Genomic DNA, 17,295 nt, shown 5'->3' with positions numbered 1-17,295 from the left:
GATATGTAGCAGAGGAAAAAAGCGATTCTGCAGCCAGCTCGGATGCTAGTTACATTGACGATCGGGAACAAAAAGCCAGGGAGGAAAGCAAAGTGGTTGAGCTAGTACGGGCTGCGGAAGAAGCTGCTAGCCTACCTTCAGAGCCTAGCATCGAACGGGCGAACAAAATGTCCAGGCGTTCACGCGGAAAGGATTCGACTGTGGATTTGATGTGCTCGATCGACGGATCATTGGCAAAAATCGAGGCTCAACTCAAGTCACTGCAAGAAAATCTCAAGGCGCTGGAAGGCTACAACGGTTTGGATGAACCTTTACGGGAAGATGATACACAACAGCAAGATTCGGCAGAAGAGAAGTTGTCTCTCACGGTGTCAAAAGGCGATTTTGGCAAGATGCGGATCGTTGGGCAATTCAATCTTGGATTCATTTTGGCTATCAGGCCCGGAAGTGATGACGCAAGCCTTCAGGAGAATTCGACAAAAGACGAACTCTTCATAATCGACCAACACGCTTCTGATGAGAAGTACAATTTTGAGAGACTCCAAGCGGAGACAGTGGTACAAAACCAGCGTCTTGTCAAACCAAAGACACTTGACCTTACGGCTGTTGAGGAAGAGGTTATCATAGATAACATTTCAGCCCTGGAAAAAAATGGCTTCGTCGTCGATATCGACATGAGCGGGGACGAGCCCATTGGACAGCGGTGCAAGTTGATCAGCCTGCCCTTGAGCAAAGAAGTAGTTTTCAACACGCGAGACCTGGAAGAATTAATCGCTTTATTAGCCGAGTCGCCTCAGCACCACCGAGCATCCCAGGGCGGTGACAGTGCCCCATCATCACAATCTGCGGATTGCCATGTTCCCCGCCCGAGTAAAGTACGCAAAATGTTTGCCATGCGTGCCTGTCGATCGAGCATCATGATCGGCAAGACTCTTACGGTCAAACAGATGGAGAAGGTCGTTCGACACATGGGAACGATCGATAAGCCATGGAATTGCCCGCACGGACGGCCGACGATGAGGCACTTGATGAGCCTGGGCCGGTGGAATGAGTGGAACGAGTGGCCGGAATTGGAGATCGACGACGAAAGTGAAGGCGAGAGTCCCGACGAGCATGGACTTGGAGTTTGGAGACGATTCTTGGAGGAGTATGGTGATTTCGAGGAGTAGATTCTGGATATATTTGGGTCGATTTTTGCGTTTTTCTTTCTTTTGGATAAATAGACTTGGAGAGTTTTCGAACTTTAGATCAAATCGATTGGATTCCAAACATTTCGACCCCTTGGGTATCAAACCGTTCGATAATGGGACAAATCGAATGAAGAACGCATCGTAGCCCGCCGACGACACGGAGAAGAGTGTGGGTATCAAAACCACCGTCTCAGCCCACTCCGCTGCCTCCCCTCCTGCTGCGGCTTCATCTTCCCATTCTTCAGGTCCTCCTCATCCGCCAACCTCAACGACTCCTCCACAATCAACAAGTCACGCTCCATCATCTCAGCCCAGTTCTGCAGGTCGCCCACCTCCTTCAGGCCCTGCTGGCCCTGGTCGGCAAGCTTCTCCAGCTCGTTGCCCTGCTTGGCGAGCTGGTCGGTCGTTCGCTTCAGCTCCGCTTCTTGCTTCTGGATGATGGCGGCGTTTTCGTGGAGGGTTGAGGCGCGGGCGCGCAGGTCGGTGTCGAGGTTGGAGCCGACGGATTTGAGGGAGGCGAGGAAGGCGGTGCGGGCTTCGGCGGTGGGATCGGGAGAGGGAGATGGGTCGACGGGGGGTTGTTCTGCGGTCATTGCTGGATGGCTGTCGAGTTTTTGTCTTGAAGCTCGGGTCTGATGGGCGTTCCTGTTGAAATGCGGGATGATGGAAAGGCTGTGGGCGGGGTAATGGCCGTTGGGTAACTAACTAGCCAGTGTGCACCGGCAGGGCTAAATTATAATAGCACCCAGAGGGAACTAAATATCACAGGGAGAATGCTGCGGATCTTGAAAGCATTCAAAAGCTCTGACGGCCGCTCCACGGCATCCACAGTCGATGCCTTGAACACGGGGATAATTAGTGATAGTTCCTCCGCATTTCTTGCATCGGTTTAGATCCTGGTAGAACACGCATAGCTTGGCTTGGGAACAGGTGCTGTTGACTGTGTTGGGAGTGAGCTGCAATCTACTCGACTGCTGGCGTAGGGCTTGTATGAAGTAGACAGGCTCTTTGATTCAGAACCTATTCTGTTGCTGTCTGGCTATAAAGATAGAGAAAGGTCCCCGAAATTGGAGGCTTCCGGCTACCACACTTCTTTGCCGCCGCGTTCGTATGCCAGGCCCCATAACAAATACTCCTCATCGTAGAACCCCGGGGGCGGTGTGCGTTCGTTTAGAAAGATATGCTCATAGTCAATAATCCAGCTGCAGGCAATGTCAACGCAAGCGTCAAGGGAGAATTCTCCCAGTCAACAGCAACATACCACTTATTTCGCTCCTCATCGTAGACGAGATTCCCAAGATGTGAGTCGTGCGAGCTAGCATGACATCGATACAGTTCGCTATTTAGTACAGGGTCAGTTAGCATGATTTGGGAGCCTGCGATTAGTATCACTAGGTTGCAAACTCACCTCAACGATTCCCGAAACGCAGCCCTGATCTTCTCCCGTTTGGCAAAATCAAAATCCCAAAAAGCAGCCAGCGAGATCCCAGGGACCTTCTCCATCATGATGAAGACCAGGTACCCGTCCGGCACGGGCATGTCGTCCGACTGCTGCGTATATGCCACATGGAAGAGCTCGGGGGTCACCCGACAGCCCAGGTCATTGAGGCGTCTCAACGATGAAGCTTCTTGCGTGACCCAAGTGAAGGGCTCTTCCTCTGCTAGGCGCCTGCGGACCTCGGGATTGCGACTGATGGGGTGCTTGGGAGGCGCCCTGATCCCAGATGCATCAGTCAAACATCCTCTTCTTAAGGCGTCCGGGCGTCTTACTGCAGGTGAACTTTGATGATGATCTCCATCCCCGGTGCATCACCCTCTATCTGGTGGCAACAGTAAACAGCTTGGGCCTCTGACATTGCAATCCCTCTTTTGGAATAAATTGCAGGGCAGAAGTTGGTTCGCTCGGACAATTTCTTGCCAAACTTCCAGACATTTCCATCTGGTGTGTGGAGTTCATAGCCATTGAAGTAATTGCCTATCCATCTCTGGTAAACATCTGGGCCACCCATGATGAGCAGAAAGCAGAAAATGCAGAAAGAAGAGAAGATGGTTGTGATAATAACACAGAGGAACCTGCTGCAAAGTCCATCCACAAGCTCACTGGTTGTTTTGTAGTTGTGTTTCTGTTATTGTTCCCTGGAGATAAGGTCAGCTTGATCAACAATGGTTTCTTCTTAGTTGAACAGGCAACCATCCGTGAACAATGGAGGTAGATAACCGCCCAGGATCCTCAACATTAGGGGGTAACCGGTGGGCTGGCTATGCTCCAAAAACGGACCTCAAGGCGAGATGAGCTTGAGCAGCCTGGGTCCAATTGGCATGCACAGCACCAAAGTGTATAAAGATGGCCTTCGCTGCTCTCTTGTTACAAGAGGCTTAAGGCCCATGGTTAGGGGCTACAACTAGGCAGCCTTTATCCCTACCTGGTCGGCACCTTTGAAGCTCCTTCGAGTCCTTGAGCCACCAGGCAGCAGCACTTCCGCCGCTTCCACAACGCGGGCTCTTATATTGGGTAGGCGCAGGGCACGGGTACTCACCATAACTATCTCCTCGTCCTCCACTTGAAACGTCCATCATCATCCATTAGGACCGTGCTTCCGCGCTGTTAATGCAGCTTCCAACATGTCCAGAGTCACAGTCTCTCATTTTTTGGAAGAGAAGGCCAAGGCACTCGGATCCAACCTTGACTACTGTCGGACCTCTCAGGACAGTCTTCACCGCGCCTGTTCCGAGAAGCTATTGAGCCACAAGGAGTACAGCGAGGAGATGTTGAAAGTTGATCAAGTCTCCAAGCCGGTTGTGTCAGAGTTACGCGTCTTGAAGAGACAACGAAGGACTTTGGAACATGACGTTCAAGAAGGCCCGTACCTTGAGAAATCAACACTTCTCTCGCTGGGTCGAAACATCTCAGGTTTTGAATTACCCCCTCCAATCTATGAAGGCAATACCTTTGATGGGGATAAACCTGACTCTGAGAATGAAGATCTTGCTCTTTCTGCACTGCTGAGAGATGCAATGATAGCCATGGCTAAAGAAGCCGAAAAGAAGTCCGGCAGTGAATATGATGAGAGCTCTGAGAGTGATGAAGAAGAATAAGAGGTTTTGAGATTGTAGGAATATCCTACCAAAAAGTGTGTTGCTTGTTTTCTACTTTTCAGATGTATTATATTAGACTTCAAATTCACACTGTTTAGTAGATATTAATTCATGGGAGAAAAGCGTCCTTGGTAACTTGAACAAAGTGCATACTCATTGTCAGCTGAGCTGGAAGGCTCCAAGACATTTGATTTACCGCATGTGGACTTTGATGAGTAAACAACTCTTACTATGTAAGGGCTCAGGCAGAGTTGTACCTGATTGATTCAGGCTGGACAAGGAGATTGAGGACGCTGATTGACTAAATAGTGCATTCTAAGCACTGGGCTTTAACTATTAGGTATTTGTGTTCACAACCTCCCCCTGACAGCCACCGCACTCGTTGCTGCGACTCCCATGGCCTCAAGCTCCGCAAGAAGGACACCCTCGGGCACGTCGTCTCCGTCTTCGGATTCCAATTCAAGAGCCCACGATACTCTTCCCGCCCGCGGGCTGCGCACCTCAATTTCCATCTTCATCTGCTTCACAAATGCAATGACGGCATTCTCCTCGACCTCATCTCCTTCGGACACCAGCATCTCGATCAGTTTCCCGCTCATTGGCAGAGTGACGTGGGCCTGGTTGTTCGGATCTCCCAGACGGTGAGTTGACGATAGGGAGCTGGCGGATGTCGAGGTCGTGGAGAGAGTCATCTTGTACGGCGTTGTCTTGGCTGCCGTCGAGCCCGCTGCCGGCGTTGTGTATTCGATTTCGGCGCTGAGTGAGGATGGGAATTCGTTGCGTAGCACTCGCTTCAGAAGCAGATGATGTGGTAGCTGCGGCTGGGGGGAGTCTGATTTCTCGCCCAACGGCTGCAGGTCGATGGACCATGTGTCTCCCTTGCGGAACATTACGCTGGAAGCCGCTGCGGATAGTGCTTGCGAGACGGATGATGATGGCAAGGAAGGCCTGCTGGATTGGATGGACTGTGAGAGCCTTTGTCCATGAGCTACGATATCGCTCAAGTTGGCTTCAAGCCACTGGGTATCGGCTCTCCATTCTCGAAAATCGTTACTATCAACGACTGCACGGAGAACATCGATATTGGTTTTGATCCCGGAGATTCTGGTGTCTTCGAGGACTCTCCTGGCCTTTGAGATCACCGCGTCCCAGCTTGCCGCCGTGATGATAATTTTTGCGACCATGTTATCAAAATCAGATCCGACCACGACGGGCGACATGGCTGAGATATTAGTGTCAACTCTGACTCCATTGCCACCTGGGACGTGGAATTCTGTTATCTTGCCAATACTCAAAGCGAAGTTGGCAGCTGGATCCTCAGCACAGAGGCGCAATTGAATGGAATGGGGCCCTGGCGGAACCTCTGGGTTTCGCTTTTCGCCGAGTCCGATATCTTGGAGCGATGCGCCCTGTGCCAGCAGGAACTGAGAGCGTACAAGGTCGACAGAGGTTATGCACTCAGTGATGGTGTGTTCTACCTGCAAACGCGGGTTGATTTCTAGGAAATAGAATTCGGATAGCTGCTCGTTGACCAAGAACTCGAATGTTCCTAGGGATAGATATTTAATCTGAAAACGTCAGTAATATACCCAAAACATGGGAATGGCGTCCTTACTCTGCTGGCAATAAGCAACGCAGCTTCGATTACCCGACGAATAAGCCCGCGGTCTTTTATCAATGCAGGCGCGCACTCGACGATCTTCTGAAAGCGCCGCTGAATGCTGCAATCTCTTTCCCACAAATGTCTGACTTGTCCAGTCCCATCGCCAATGACCTGTACCTCGACGTGATGGTATCCCTCAACCGCCGCCTTTTCCACAAAAACCTTCCTCGAAGGCGATTCACCAGTGGCTCGGTCAACGGACGTCTGCAGCATACTTTCGCTTCTCACAAGACGGATGCCTCGCCCGCCACCCCCGTCCACAGCCTTGACCATCACCGGATACCCAACTTCCGCCGCAAAAGCTTTGATGACGTTTAGATCGCTGGTGGGTTGGGTGATTGCCTTCAACACAGGAACACCGCAGGCATCAGCCAGCTGTTTGGCTTGAAGCTTATTCCCAGTCTGTGCCAAAACATCCCATCCTGGACCGATCACTTTGGCGCCCGCTTCCTCCCACATACGCTGGGCGAACTCTGGGCTCTCGCTCAGGAACCCGTAGCCTGGATGGACGGTATCAATGGAGTGTTCTTTGGCGAGCTTCACGAGTAACGAAACGTCCATGTAGGACGCCGGGCTTGGAAGTGCCAACGTATGATGGGGAGCACCGATGTCGCAATGGGACTGGTCACCCGGGGTATACAGGGCATAGGTCTCAACGTGGTTTGGGAGTTCTCTGGCGGCTTGGAGAATTCGAACGGCGATTTCGCCTCTGTGAAGAATCAATTCATAAGCACTGGGCCTTTGTTCCAGTATCATATCAACATACCTATTAGCCACCAACAGCTTTCGTATCGGCCTCGCTGGAGGCACCATTGTGATTTACGGGTATTTCCTCTCCTCTCTCAATATGAGCAGCACAAACCCCGGAGAATCAGGAAATACGACTCTATATTTCCTTTCGTAACGATAGTAGAACCCTCGTGTCCTATTCTCTGTTCATCCGTCCGTCAACATTCCGGCTGTTGTTATCCGCCATCTCAAGTCCCCAGAAAGGCCTCCTTGACGTCCCGGGCCCCGAAACCCACATTCTCGTTCTCCAAAAGCACCAGAGATCCCTCGGCGCCATCCCGGCACTCTCCAGTCGCGCACCGTTCGCATCTCCACCCGTTGCTTCGCCTTTGTTGTGGCCTGCGGGGGGAGGTTCTCCGCAGAACGACTGTGGTTCACAGATGCCGAGGCTTTTCCGTCGTCGTCAAGAACCCCCATCGTCACTGCGCGTTACTGGCCGTTGCCCGAGGGTATGAATCGTCTTCCCATCGTGTGCGCAATTGGAAGAATTGCTTGCGAAAATGCCCGATCGCTTTGTTTAGGGACATCTTTTATTTTCTTCACACAAGGGTCGTGTTGTTGCCGTGCGGGGAGAAATAGAAGAAGACCTTTGTTATCACGACTAAGCTATCTAACTACAAGTGAACATTCCGGCGAAATCTATATTCTGCAATCTTGCCAGGCGCTGCAGAATAATTAACCTAGCTTGGAGAATCGAATTTCTAGACCTTGGCCGAGGTTCCGTTGTATAATCACTTGAGTGAGCAAAGAACATCTCTCGAGCGGTTAACCACGTTGGAAAGGCAGCAGAGAAGTTCAACCTCTGCGAAACAGTCCACAACCATGACGAAAGACGAGAGAAACACCAGCGGGTCTCAGGCATCTCAAAAGGCCACCGAGAGACTGAACCAACTTTCGTCCCATCTTGAGTCGGGCGCAAACCAGGCCAAAAAGCGCAAATCCACCAAATCAGCTCTTCCCGCAGACCATTCCGATGTACTCGGCCAGATAGCCACCTTACGTACTCTCGCCGCCAACCCTGACCCCAAGAACCGGGGCTACATTCGCCAAAAACAGGCCGGAAAACTGTGGGTGCGCGAACGAATCCATGAATTACTCGACCCGAACACGTTTCAGGAAATCGGTTCCGTCAGCGGCACGGTGACATGGAAACAAACAGGCGCATTGACGGAAGAGCCGGTGGCATTCACACCAAGTAACAACGTACAGGGCATGGGCAAGTTGAATGGAAGAGAGATTCTCTTAACAGCGGACGATTTCAGTATTCGTGGAGGCCATGCGGACGGCGCCATAGCTGCAAAGACCGAATACATGGAGCAGATGGCAATTGCATTGCGATTGCCGATGATCAAACTCGTGGATGGAAGCTCCGGAGGTGGCAGTGTAACGACGATTAGAACAGAGGGCTGGTCCTATATCCCACAAGTTAAGCTCTTTAAACATGTTGTCGAGCAATTAAACATGGGAATTCCAAACTTGGGCGCCGTTGTTGGTCCAGCTGTAAGGTTTCTCTCTGGGTATATAGATTTCTACGGACTGACTTGGCGGTGCAGATAGGCCTTGGTGCCGCCAGAGTGGTTTCTTGCCATTTCTCCGTGATGGCCGCTGATATAGGGTCACTGTTTAATGCTGGACCCAAAGTGGTCGAGGGGGCAACGTTTGAGGAAGGGCTAGGATTTCAGGAACTCGGTGGGCCGATGATGCATTGCACCAACGGCACCATCGATAACCTCGCCGCAAATGAGGCAGAATGCTTCGAGCAAATACGTACTGTGCTGGCGTACCTTCCGAATTCCGGAGCTGAAGCTCCCCCAGTGATCGCGTGCAGCGATCCAGAAAATAGGCAGGATATCTCGCTTCGAAGTATAATCCCCAGGCGGCAGCAACGAATGTATAATCCATGGGCAATCATCAAGTCAGTAGTCGACAAAGACTCGTGGTTCGAGATTGGCCCGCTTTGGGGAAGGACAGCAATAACGGGCCTCGCTCGCCTTGGAGGTCGACCGGTCGGCATCATTTCGCTAAACTGCGAAGTCAACAGCGGAGCGTTGGATGCCGGTGGGAGCCAGAAGCTGACTCGACTGCTTAAATTATGTGATGTTATGAATATCCCCGTTCTCCAGTTTATTGACGTCCGTAAGTGAACACCGTCCCAACAACGGCGTCTAGCACCAGGCGGGACAATTAAAACTAACCGTGAATGCAGCTGGATATGCGATCGGGACAGTCGCCGAACGAACGGCTACCATGCGTTGGGGCATCGAGCTTGCAAAAGCGTACTACACGACCACCATGCCAATATTCAACGTCATCACCAGAAGAGCTTTTGGTGTCGCCGGCGGGGTTATGGTGGGCTGTCGTGATCCCAAAATGCAAGTTGCCTGGCCGTCGGGTCAATGGGGATCCTTGCCATTAGACGGTGGAATTGAAGTCGGGCATCGACATGAGCTGCGAGAAGCCGAAAAGTTAGGCAAAAAAGCTGAGCGGTACAAAGAACTGGAAGATGAATATCTCCGGCTCATGAATCCAGTTCGAACGGCCAATGCATTTGGCGTGGAAGAGATCATTGATCCAAAGGACACTCGTACCATCGTCTGTGCTTGGGCAAGACGTGTCTACCAGACCCTGATGCCAGAGAGATTGGCAAGTAGGGCTAACGGAACGATCAAGCCCAGCTTCGCATAGAGCATGTATACTTCGTTACATAGAACTTCAAGAGTATAGAAGCTTGTTGCAATCGACGATCATTTGAGCTTGCCGACGCCTTGCAGTGTCAGGTATACGTCCGTTCCCCAGCCCCACATACTCTGAAGATGGATGCTGCCACCAAAATACTCTGCGTATGCTCGCCCTAGAGGCAAGCCGTAGCCCAATCCTGCGATGGTACTGTTATTAATATTACTGCTCGAAAGGGCGTTTAGCCCGTCAACGTTGCCATTGTCGTCGTATGAGACCTCCTCCTCTGAGTATGTTGTATAATTGTAAGACCAAATGTGCGGCAGTATCTCCGGGGGTATGCCGCCTCCACGATCACGGAAACGGATTGTAATGCTCTGCGTTGGCGAGTCGATGGATCCAAATAGCCCGTTTTTGCTGAGGATTTCACCAGGCTCGCTGGCTGTTTGGAAGTCGAATTCGCTTTTAGATGGTTTACAAAACTGACAGATCGTCTGCGTTCCTTTTTTATCATTATCGACTACATCAGGCGCCGATGCAATAGTGACCTCGACAGGTTCGCGCTCGTTTTCACTCTCCACAACAGCTCGGAATGAGTTCTTCAAAAGTTCTGTAATTATATATTCCAGATGGACTGGTATATGGGCGAATGTGGCATCGACTTCACCGTTTATGATTAGACGAGGTCGAATACCATATTTGAGCTCACAGATTTCGGCAACAAACTCCTCACAACTGCGGATGAGTCGAGCAGGCTGAAGAGCCGTATCAATCACGCCGATATAGTTAGATGGAATAGGCGGCCTGCCTTCCTCAGTTGGTTGGGATGCCATGTGCAAAGCCAAGTGTTGTTGGGCGATCAACCGCGTGCCGATCCTTGCACGAAGATGCTCATCAAGGAATGTTGTGACTTCCTGGGGGCTGATGTATTTTCGGCACTCAAGAAATCCTCTGGCTAAGATGGGAATGGTGTTTGTATGGGTCTGAACCAGCTCTGCCATCGTTTCTGTGAACTGTATCTCATCTTCCACCGTGGTGATTCGCTTCTTCTGGAACGGCAACAGGGTCGACAAGGAGTGAACGTAGTTATTATATATCTGCGAAATGTGGGGATTCGAGACAACTATAAATGGCAGGTTCCCAAGGGTTTGAATTCGATATGCCAGCCGCGCGGGAAGCAGAGACAAGGTAAAATTGGCAGACTCCAGCAGAGCCTCGCGTGACAGGGGAGGGCAGCCATGTCTATAGGAACGGCCATGCATGAGCTTCATTTGCATCCAGCACCACCCACAGCCAATCTGGACTTACCTGAGCAGGTCATTCAATGTCAACGGACGTTTAGGACTGGCTGCCAACTGTGTAACTTCATCCGTAACGACATCCGTTGCCGACGACGGGTAGGACCAGGGGTTCGTGGTTAGCGAGCGGGTTGACTGGAGCGGCAAACCGGGCCGGAAGAGTCGCGCACAGTAGGCCTGGCGAAAGGGAGGCATGTTTGATTCATCCCGTAGCTTCTGTCTGGGGAGCCTGAGGGAGCACGTCGAGAAGAGACGAAGCGAGGGGATGCGAGTCGCAGCAAGGCGGTGTTTGCTTGCTGTTTGGCGTGTTTGCATCCGACGGTTAGCAGCGGATTCATTTGACGCTAGTCGTTAACTGGTTAGTCAAAAAATACTCTCTGACTAATCATACGGTGCTGCTTTAACCTGCTTGGCTGACGTAACCGTGTTTACACCAGCGTCAAACAGGATCGGATGGGATCGTTGTCGTGCAGTCTCATCCGGGCTGTTGACAGATTCTTGGACATCTGTCTGAGGCAGCTGAAGCAATGGCATTGATACGGCTATTGAGACTTTTCACAGCAATACGATGCCCTAGAACGCAACCAAGAGTATGACAGCGTCGTGTGGTTCGCTGTCTCTCGTTGAGAATGCTCGGCTTTCGAACTGCGGTCCGCGCACATACCCGAAGCTGGCCTGTCTCGAAATCCTTCGTTGGCCTTGGGCGCTGGAACCGCTCTATCAATCACGTTTGCGGCAGATCGGTTACCTCAATTGCATCGTCTCCGCGGAGCTTCCCGTCGTTCGGGTTTGACGAGGTTGACCATTGGCAGCCGATCGAAGAGGAGAGACTCCCTAATTATCAGGCCGAGAAATATTACCCCGTCCGCATCGGGGAAATATTCAATTCGAGGTATCAGGTCATTACAAAACTTGGGTTTGGGACGGCTTCCACGATATGGCTCTGTCGGGATCTGCGGTATGAAGTTTGGCTATCAACAGTATAAATTTCTACTAAAAACTATCACAGAGAGCGCCGCTATTTGGCTCTTAAAGTCCATGTATTAACTCGCGATTTGCCTGCCGAACTTGTTCTGGCGAAATACATGAACGGCATTAACGGAAAACATGAAGGTGCCAAACATGTACGACGTGTGCTTGATTGGTTTGAGATATCCGGCCCGCATGGGAGGCACCACTGCATCCTTTATGAACCTACCGGTGTGGATATCACAACATTTATCCATCGGCTAAAGGGTGCAGCGCTGCAAGAGAACCTGACGCGGATCACTGCGAGAGTGATGCTGATGGGCCTGGATTACCTTCATAAGATCAATATCGTGCACACAGGTGATACAACCACCGTTGACAGCATTTGAACACTGGCGCTGATCTAATTACAGATGTGCAGCCGAACAACATTCTCTTGGCGATAGATGATGACTCTATTCTAGCAAAACTGGAAGATGAGGAGCTCGAAGATCCCGTGTCGCGAAAATCGCTTCCCGACAGAACCGTGTACCTTACTCGATACATGCCCATCACCAACGGGGAACCAATTCTCTCCGATCTGGGAGAAGCTCGGGTCGCATGTGGAAAAAGCAAGGGGCTAATCATGCCTAGCATCTACAGGGCCCCCGAGATATTGCTAGGCATGGAATGGGATAATAAAGTTGATATATGGAGCGTAGCTCAGACAGTAGGTCGGCTCCTCGACTCTGGGGCATAGGGCATATATCTAACCGGGGACTCCGTCAGATTTGGTCGATATTTGAAGGTGATCATCTATTCCGGAATATCGATCACACAGGGGACCTTAACCCCGCGCAACGGTTTGCAGAGATGGTTGCTCTAATCGGTCCTCCTCCGGCTGAGTTTCTCAAACGCAGCAAGGAAAGCCGGAAATACTGGGATGAAAAAGGTAGGTTGTCGAACTGCAGGTTAGGGGCTATTTGGATACTCGAGGCCTGAGCTCATTCGTACAATAGGGCGCTGGGAGGGTTCGTACCCGATACCTGATGAATCGCTCGAGTCTCGCGAAACACAACTTGAAGGTGAAGATAAAGTGCGTTTCTTACGGTTCATGAGGAAGATTCTGCGATGGCTCCCGGAGGAGCGGCCAACCGCAGAGGAGTTGCTCAAAGAGGACGAATGGTTACAGGGACAAGCGATCTCAAAATCTACTCACCATGTTATCCCTAGATTTCAGAATTGATCTGTGTAGTTTGTGTTGAAGTCCTAATAAAGCTGCTATTGTCTCACTGGTGACGAATCCTTAGCTTGCACAACTAACTACAGCCTGCGACCTTGTCCGTCGCATGTGTCAAAACCGTCCATCTGCAGTCGACGCAAATATAAGCTGCTAAACACGCATTTCAAGAAAACTCTCCAGAGCCAAACTGGGTTTCCTCGCTGCGCTGCTGGGGGGCTCACCATAACGTTATGCTGGCGCTTGGCAGGCCGGTCAGGATTGGCCTCAGCGCCTCAAAAGTCTCCGCGATTGTGTCAGCCAAATCCACCAACGATCTCGTATCGTCCCGACAAGGATCGCGGTCCCTCGGGCCAAAACTGCGGCTGTAATAGTTATAAATAGGGCGTGTCGCCGTGTCGGGCAGCCGAGATTGTTGAAGCTCTGGGAGGATGGGGTTTTTAAATTCTCCCCAAGACCTTTTTAACTAGTTAGTTAGTTAGTGAGCCAATTGCCTGCGACGATATTAGAATAGTTATGGCTACAAAACGGCGGCGACAAGCTGAAGAACTCGAGGTTCCCGATTCCTCTGAAAATGCGGCGGAGCGGAAAAGGGTGTTGAATGTTTTGGCACAACGTCGCTATCGTGAGTCTATGGGCCATTGGGTGCTTAAACTATCGTTATTGACGGTCGCGCAGGAACTCGGAAGCGCGAGCGTTTGGCAGCACTGGAAAAGGAGCTCGAAAAGAAGTCAAGTCGATCATCGTCTGAGAGGGCGGTAGACGGGTCTTCTTCAGCTTCTCCGGTCAACCTTTCACCGGCCTCCGCTCAATCTACGAGAGCGGGCGGGTGTGTTGATATCTTTCCGCCTACACCTCCCGAGGACAGTTGGCACACTCGAGACACACTGCTCGATACATTTCCCACTGCAGCCCTATCGGACTCGGACTCGAGCCTTCTTAGCCAGTCCACGTTTATGGACTCTTTTCCTGAGGCGCTGCTGGATCTAGAGCCACCAACTTCACCTCTGAATCTGGACCTGCTATCCGCCGTCTCACAGCCGCTTCCAGAGTCACCAGCGTTAACTTGGCAGTTTCTTTCGAACCCTGCCAACCTGGTCGACGGCTGCAATCCCGATCTTTCTTCCAGTCTGCAGTCGCACCAAACCTCCACGTTCACATTCCCCGACGACAGGATTATCGACGTACCCACGCTGACCCTGCTCAAGGCCGTGATGGTGATTGCCACACGACTTGACGTCCATCAGTGTCTCTGGGATCTCTCTGGTGTCAGCCCTTTCTTCACCGGTCCTCAGCTGAATCCGCATTCCATTTCGGGCCCCAATCTACCTTGCCTCGCTAATCTTCCGGCCCATTACCAGCCCACGGCCACCCAGCGACTCGTCCCCCACCATCCAGTTCTTGACCTTTTGCCGTGGCCGACGGTGCGGGATAAGCTGATCCAAGTCTTCAGCTTACCCCCGCATCTGCGACCAGCGCCGGCAGCAGATCCCATGGGCCTCGTAACGCTGATCTATGACATTGAGGACCCCACAGAGGGACTCAGAGTGTCTGGATCTGACCCGTTCATGGCGGATATGTGGGAAGTTGGACAAGTGGTCTTTGGGCGTTGGTGGTGGGCGTTTGAGGGGAAGATCGTGGAGACTAGCAACAGCTTGAGGAGGAGAAGAGGCCAACAGGGCCTTGTGCTAGGAACCGTCGAGTGATCTATCTGTCTCAGGATGAGGATTTCACAAGACCCAACAGTCGACGAACTAGCCAAAGGCATCAGCGATATGCCAGATAACGAGTCTCAAATGGGACAAGGGAAGAGCCTCGCATGGAGATGCTATTCAGGTGTGGCAGGGTTGTCTATATTTTCACCCGTATCCGTCACTCTGCTTCCATCCGCGGTGCCAGGGTTGATTGATTGATCACCAAGGAAACCAGCTTTATTCGTTGCCTCGAATCTTCTCATGCAATCCCAAGCATTTGGCTTGGGTCCGACTGGATTCCTTACTCCATCCATAACCTCCAGCACGGCTAGTTATTTAGCGGTCGCACAGTACGGAGTTGACTCTAAGCTGTTACAACGAGGTCTCGCACAATCCGGTGGAAGGGAGCTTGTCTGGTGTATCCTTTCCAGGTACTTCGATTTCTCTAACAGTTTTGGGAAGAGGTATTACTCGTAGCCGTATTTGCTTGCAGGCTTGCAATGGAGTGAAGGTGGTGTCGCTGCCGCACGCAATGGGTGCGAAACGACAGATATCCTCAGTGTTTACTAGCACATTTAGTCGTTTCAATGTCCTTGGGGGACCTGATCGACATCGGCGCCAAAGATCCACTTCATGTCAAAGATAACGAAGGAGAGATTGGGCAACATCTGGTTGAGTTGAATCAGCACGTTTAATGTTGAGAGGGTAGGAATTCGCAAGACTTGTCTGTTAGATTGGGAATGGAGCAAACAATGATGGAAATTTAAATTGCAAATGCTTGTTCTTCTTTGTCTGTGTTGAACCATTCAATAATCATCATCAATGAGGGTCTTGGGAGGACACATGCAGCCTGACGTAGTCAACTAGTGATCACCTCTTTTCGTCGGATCTATTCTTAGCCCAGGGAGTGGGCATCACAGTACACAAACACACAGCTGCGCACCCTTTCACCGGTCAAGCAATCAGCTGGGATATCGCCATAGATCAGCTGTTTTGTTGCTTGTTCCTGTGCCTGTAACGGTCACGAAAACCTGCTCGCCGGCGCTTGGCTGTCGGCGCTCACAAGGTTAGGGATCGTTTTGGTGAGGCGGAATCTTCTTTTTATTTCCGTGTTCCTCCCTTCCCCTCTCAAAAGGCAACTTGCGCCCGCTGAGACCTTCTTCCCACTTCACTTCACTCCCTCACTGTTCATTCCCTCAGCATTCTGCTTCAGCACACCGACCAACATCAAAGCAATCATCAATTTCAAGCACCTTTGAAGCTCGACAGCTATCCTCCTTCCTTCAGCTCTTGAATCTCGCTGCCTCGACAGCCTCGCGAAGACTACAGTTTGCGTCGTCAAAATGGTCATGTTTAACGTGAGTCCTACCTCTTGAAGACCCCCCGCTCTCGGCCTTCTTGATCCAATTCTTACGAGCTCTGGATGCAGGTTACCCTCAAGCCAAATGCCTCGCCAGAGGAGCTGGAAAAGTATGTTCCTGACTCATCTTCCCCATCACCTCTATGTCCCCTCTGAACTCCCATTTCGCTTTCCTTAGGGCAAAGGAGGAAGCAAAGAAGACCGGTGGAACCATTCGCCATGAATACAAGCTGATCAAGGGTTTCACGTAAGGCTCCCGTCTGCGTTTTCTTCTTTCTCCTTCACCTCGAGGCTAACCGATCGACCCTTTCTGATTTCTAGCGTCGAGTATCCTGACGACCACGTCCATGTCCTTCAAAGCACCAGCTCCGTCAACGTCGAGCAGGACGGACCGGCGCGAACGCAAAAATAAGTGCAACTAAATGAATTTTAGCTGGCTTTGCTTCGCTGCCTTCTCTCTTTTCATTATGAGCATTATTGAGCAATCGGTTCTACGAATTACGGATAAAACAGGAGCATAGGCATCGTTTCCAGAAAGCAAAGGAGTGAACGGTGTTCTGTACTTTTCTTCTTTTTTTTTCACCCCTTTGCGCGCAGATAGAATTACTCTTGTGGTTCTTCGCTTTACTTGCGTGTCCTATGGGTTCGGAATTGTCGCTTTTCGTCTACTTGTTTGCCCTGGCTCGGATACGATTTGAGAGCAGGGTTGCGCGACTTGTCCGTTCCCAGAAGATGCAAGTTAACGATGGTGACTTGGGACGTGCGCGGATTTCCGATTTCAAGATTGCGGGGTTCGTTGACTTCCGGATAGACCGATACCTTGAGTTGAAGTGCCCCTATTAGTTCACTGAACAAGCATATCCATTACTGCACACAATCAAGCTGCCTGCGCCCTATTGCATCTTCATGAGCAAACCAGTATTTCTCTGTGTCATAGTAATTTCTCCAATGAGCCTGGTACAGCTGTTGTTGTCTCCTGCACGTTTCCGTCTGATCTGGTGTGATGACGAGATGTCGTGCCCCACCTTGTTGTGACAGCCAATGAAATGTGAAAGCGACACACTCAAATTACGCTTAATCTGGTGATGTCATTGCTCAATGCTTGGCATTGATTATGTCATATTAGAGTCAATGAGTTAATTCCTGTTAATTTACAAGCCTTGGCTAACTTAACTAACTTAGTTGTTAGTTAACAGTTAATCTTAGTCATTGGTAATATTAGTAAGCATCACTCCCATTCTCAACAGCAGTATGGAGTATTATCCCATTGACCACTTCACAACGCCTAGATGGATGAATCACACATTGGTTAGGGAGGAATCCCAGTGCGGCCAAATGGGA

At 50.9% G+C, this 17,295-nt stretch overlaps 8 protein-coding genes across 8 annotated transcripts; 5 read left to right on the top strand and 3 right to left on the bottom strand.

Annotated features, from left to right (window-relative positions):
- Positions 1–836: 836 nt before the first annotated feature.
- Positions 837–3,199, bottom strand: UREG_06512 (uncharacterized protein; the record flags this gene model as incomplete). The annotated part of the gene is made up of 6 exons (XM_002583499.1): positions 837–1,204; positions 1,390–1,891; positions 2,281–2,392; positions 2,452–2,529; positions 2,599–2,904; positions 2,961–3,199. 6 exons carry the CDS (start codon positions 3,197–3,199, stop codon positions 837–839), a joined length of 1,605 nt encoding a protein of 534 aa, XP_002583545.1.
- A 613-nt stretch (positions 3,200–3,812) lies between these two features.
- UREG_06511 (uncharacterized protein) lies at positions 3,813–4,286 on the top strand (the record flags this gene model as incomplete). Its single annotated transcript, XM_002583498.1, has 1 exon — positions 3,813–4,286. One exon carries the CDS (start codon positions 3,813–3,815, stop codon positions 4,284–4,286), a length of 474 nt encoding a protein of 157 aa, XP_002583544.1.
- Positions 4,287–4,636: 350 nt separating this feature from the next.
- On the bottom strand, positions 4,637–6,762 carry UREG_06510 (PycA protein; the record flags this gene model as incomplete). Its single annotated transcript, XM_002583497.1, has 3 exons — positions 4,637–5,854; positions 5,902–6,658; positions 6,716–6,762. 3 exons carry the CDS (start codon positions 6,760–6,762, stop codon positions 4,637–4,639), a joined length of 2,022 nt encoding a protein of 673 aa, XP_002583543.1.
- A 798-nt stretch (positions 6,763–7,560) lies between these two features.
- On the top strand, positions 7,561–8,882 carry UREG_06509 (uncharacterized protein; the record flags this gene model as incomplete). The annotated part of the gene is made up of 2 exons (XM_002583496.1): positions 7,561–8,238; positions 8,292–8,882. 2 exons carry the CDS (start codon positions 7,561–7,563, stop codon positions 8,880–8,882), a joined length of 1,269 nt encoding a protein of 422 aa, XP_002583542.1.
- An 886-nt stretch (positions 8,883–9,768) lies between these two features.
- On the bottom strand, positions 9,769–10,907 carry UREG_06508 (uncharacterized protein; the record flags this gene model as incomplete). The annotated part of the gene is made up of 3 exons (XM_002583495.1): positions 9,769–9,831; positions 9,939–10,656; positions 10,723–10,907. The coding sequence occupies 3 exons, from the start codon at positions 10,905–10,907 to the stop codon at positions 9,769–9,771; spliced, it is 966 nt and encodes a 321-aa protein (XP_002583541.1).
- A 434-nt stretch (positions 10,908–11,341) lies between these two features.
- Positions 11,342–12,070, top strand: UREG_06507 (uncharacterized protein; the record flags this gene model as incomplete). The annotated part of the gene is made up of 2 exons (XM_002583494.1): positions 11,342–11,670; positions 11,722–12,070. The coding sequence occupies 2 exons, from the start codon at positions 11,342–11,344 to the stop codon at positions 12,068–12,070; spliced, it is 678 nt and encodes a 225-aa protein (XP_002583540.1).
- Positions 12,071–13,416: 1,346 nt separating this feature from the next.
- UREG_06506 (uncharacterized protein) lies at positions 13,417–14,606 on the top strand (the record flags this gene model as incomplete). The annotated part of the gene is made up of 2 exons (XM_002583493.1): positions 13,417–13,525; positions 13,579–14,606. 2 exons carry the CDS (start codon positions 13,417–13,419, stop codon positions 14,604–14,606), a joined length of 1,137 nt encoding a protein of 378 aa, XP_002583539.1.
- Positions 14,607–15,937: 1,331 nt separating this feature from the next.
- UREG_06505 (uncharacterized protein) lies at positions 15,938–16,366 on the top strand (the record flags this gene model as incomplete). Its single annotated transcript, XM_002583492.1, has 4 exons — positions 15,938–15,952; positions 16,024–16,064; positions 16,133–16,201; positions 16,276–16,366. 4 exons carry the CDS (start codon positions 15,938–15,940, stop codon positions 16,364–16,366), a joined length of 216 nt encoding a protein of 71 aa, XP_002583538.1.
- Positions 16,367–17,295: the final 929 nt, after the last annotated feature.

Source organism: Uncinocarpus reesii, genomic scaffold (assembly GCF_000003515.1).
Source record: "Uncinocarpus reesii 1704 scaffold_4 genomic scaffold, whole genome shotgun sequence".
NCBI lineage: Eukaryota > Fungi > Ascomycota > Eurotiomycetes > Onygenales > Onygenaceae > Uncinocarpus > Uncinocarpus reesii.
The sequence above is the reverse complement of the archived record's forward strand: the minus strand, read 5'-3'. Positions and strand labels throughout refer to the sequence as shown.